At 33.8% G+C, this 2,236-nt stretch overlaps 1 protein-coding gene across 1 annotated transcript in view; it reads right to left on the bottom strand.

Moving 5' to 3' along the window:
* Positions 1–2,236, bottom strand: part of BANK1 (B-cell scaffold protein with ankyrin repeats 1) — a 538,680-nt gene that overhangs the window by 29,313 nt on the left and 507,131 nt on the right. Inside the window, exon 11 of the mRNA XM_006872727.1 lies at positions 110–178. Coding sequence (XP_006872789.1) covers positions 110–178 — 69 coding nt within the window. The remainder of the gene's footprint in view (positions 1–109; positions 179–2,236) is intronic.

Genomic DNA, 2,236 nt, shown 5'->3' on the forward strand with positions numbered 1-2,236 from the left:
AATTTAAAAGCACAATTAATGAAGCACACACTATTTCTCTTCTAGCAGAATTTATCCAGTATTCATGAAATGTATTCAAATTATTAAGTAAACTGAAGTTATTTAATACCTTGCTTCTTAGGAGGACCATGGAACTTGTCACTATCAGACTGTCTTCTGGCTGTCTTTTGCTGAAACACTGTAAAAAATATAAAACATATTATTACTGAAGATAAACATTAAAAACAATACTGTGGATGTCTCCAAGAAGGTATAATGCAATGTATCATTTTCCTTAGTAACGATACATGAATTGTATTATTTTTGAGTAGGAGGATTATTAAATTTACATTTCTGTCATTTGTGCTGAGTATCAGTCATTTCAAAAAGCATTTTCTTACTGTAGAGTAATATAATGCAGATGAAATGCCTCATTAAATTACTTAAATAAAGATATGATCCCATTTTGATATCAGGTAAAGATAAAAGTTTCATTTTACAAAAAGTGATAAATGTTAAAATCACAAGAAAAATTCCATTTGCACAGAAATTATTCATGCTGGCTTTTTAGTGATAAGTAAAGATAATGACTGTTTCATCTTAAACAGATGAAAAGACCTGTATTTCACAGATACAATAATAAAAATAAGAAATTTTATTCTTGCACCATCTAGTTAGACCTTAGACCTATTGAAGCAACTTATATGAATTACTTCACTATCTGAAAAGTTCTTTGTTCTCATTATTTTCCACATGAAGTTTTGTGAGACAAGTCAGCATTACTCACCCCATTGTACAGAAGAAAAATAAAATTGATTGCTTAATATTTATTGAGCACCCACAAAGCTCCATAGAGCTTCTGACAGTTGATAATTTAAAAATCTACATCCTTTATTTGATATATTTGTCCGTTTGTCATACTGTAATGGCTTAGTTGTTCATTTGATGCTGGAGGCTAGGCCACTGGTGTTTCAGATACCAACAGGGTCACCCATGGTGGACAGATTTCAGCACTATACTTGACAATATTTTGGTGCTATTCATAATGTTTCAATATTCAATTTTCTGGCACTAACTGACAGTGCCTCCCTGCTATCCATAAGGTTTTTAGTGGTTAAATATTCAGAAAAATTCATCTATCCTCATTCTTAGTCTTTCTTAATCTGGACACTCTGCTAAGACCTGTCCACCATGAGTGACCCTGCTGGTATTTAAAACACCAGTGGCATATCTTCCAGCATCACAGTAGCATGCAAGAAACCACAATACAACAGACTGACAGACAAGTGGTGGATAATAACATCTATACACCTACAAGAAAGACCAGTTAATATCACTATTATTCAAATTTATGCACCAGCTATCAAAGCCAAAGATAAAGAAATTGAATAATTCTATCAGCTTCTTCTGTCTGAAATTGTTCAAACATTCATGAATATGCACTGATAATTGCTAGTTATTAGAATTCAAAAGTTGGAAACAAACAAGAGGAATCAGTATTTGGAAAATATGGCTGTTGTGATAGAAAGGACTCTGGAGAATGCATGATGGAATTTTAGAAGACCAATGACTCATTTATTTCAAATACTTTTTTTTCGGCAACATAAACAGCAACTATACATGTGAACTTTGCCAAATAGTATACACAGAAAATAAATATATTACATATGTGGGAAGAGAAATGGAGAAGTTCAATAGTATCAAAAAAATAAGGTCAAAGACCAACTGTTAAGAATAGACCATCAATTACTCACATGCAAGTTCATGCTGAAGTTGAAGTACATTAAAATAAATCTATTAGAGCCAACACACCACCATAAGTATATCCCACCTGAATCTAGAAACCACCTCAAGGAGAAATTTCACACATTGAACATTAATGACCAAAGACCAGATGACTCATGGAATGACATCAAGAACCTCATATATAAAGAAAACAAAAGGTCATTGTAAGAAATAGGAAAGGAAGAGATGAAAAGAGAAACATACCTTCAACAGCAGGCAGGTGTAAACCTGGGAGGGAGTACTCTAATTCACCAAAAGAGACCAAGAGCCAGCCTGTTTCTTACAGACTGGGGTATTTAAGGCAGTGTAGTCCATGGATGTGAAAGCTGGACAGTGAATAAGGAAGATCATAGAAGAATTGATGCCTTTGAATTTTGGTGTTGGAGGAGAATACTAAAAGTGCCATGGACTGCCAAAAGAACCAATAGATCTGTTTTGGAAGAAGTGCAGCCAGAGTGTTCCTTGGAGGCCA

The sequence above is a fragment of the Chrysochloris asiatica genome, unplaced genomic scaffold (assembly GCF_000296735.1).
Source record: "Chrysochloris asiatica unplaced genomic scaffold, ChrAsi1.0 scaffold00211, whole genome shotgun sequence".
NCBI lineage: Eukaryota > Metazoa > Chordata > Mammalia > Afrosoricida > Chrysochloridae > Chrysochloris > Chrysochloris asiatica.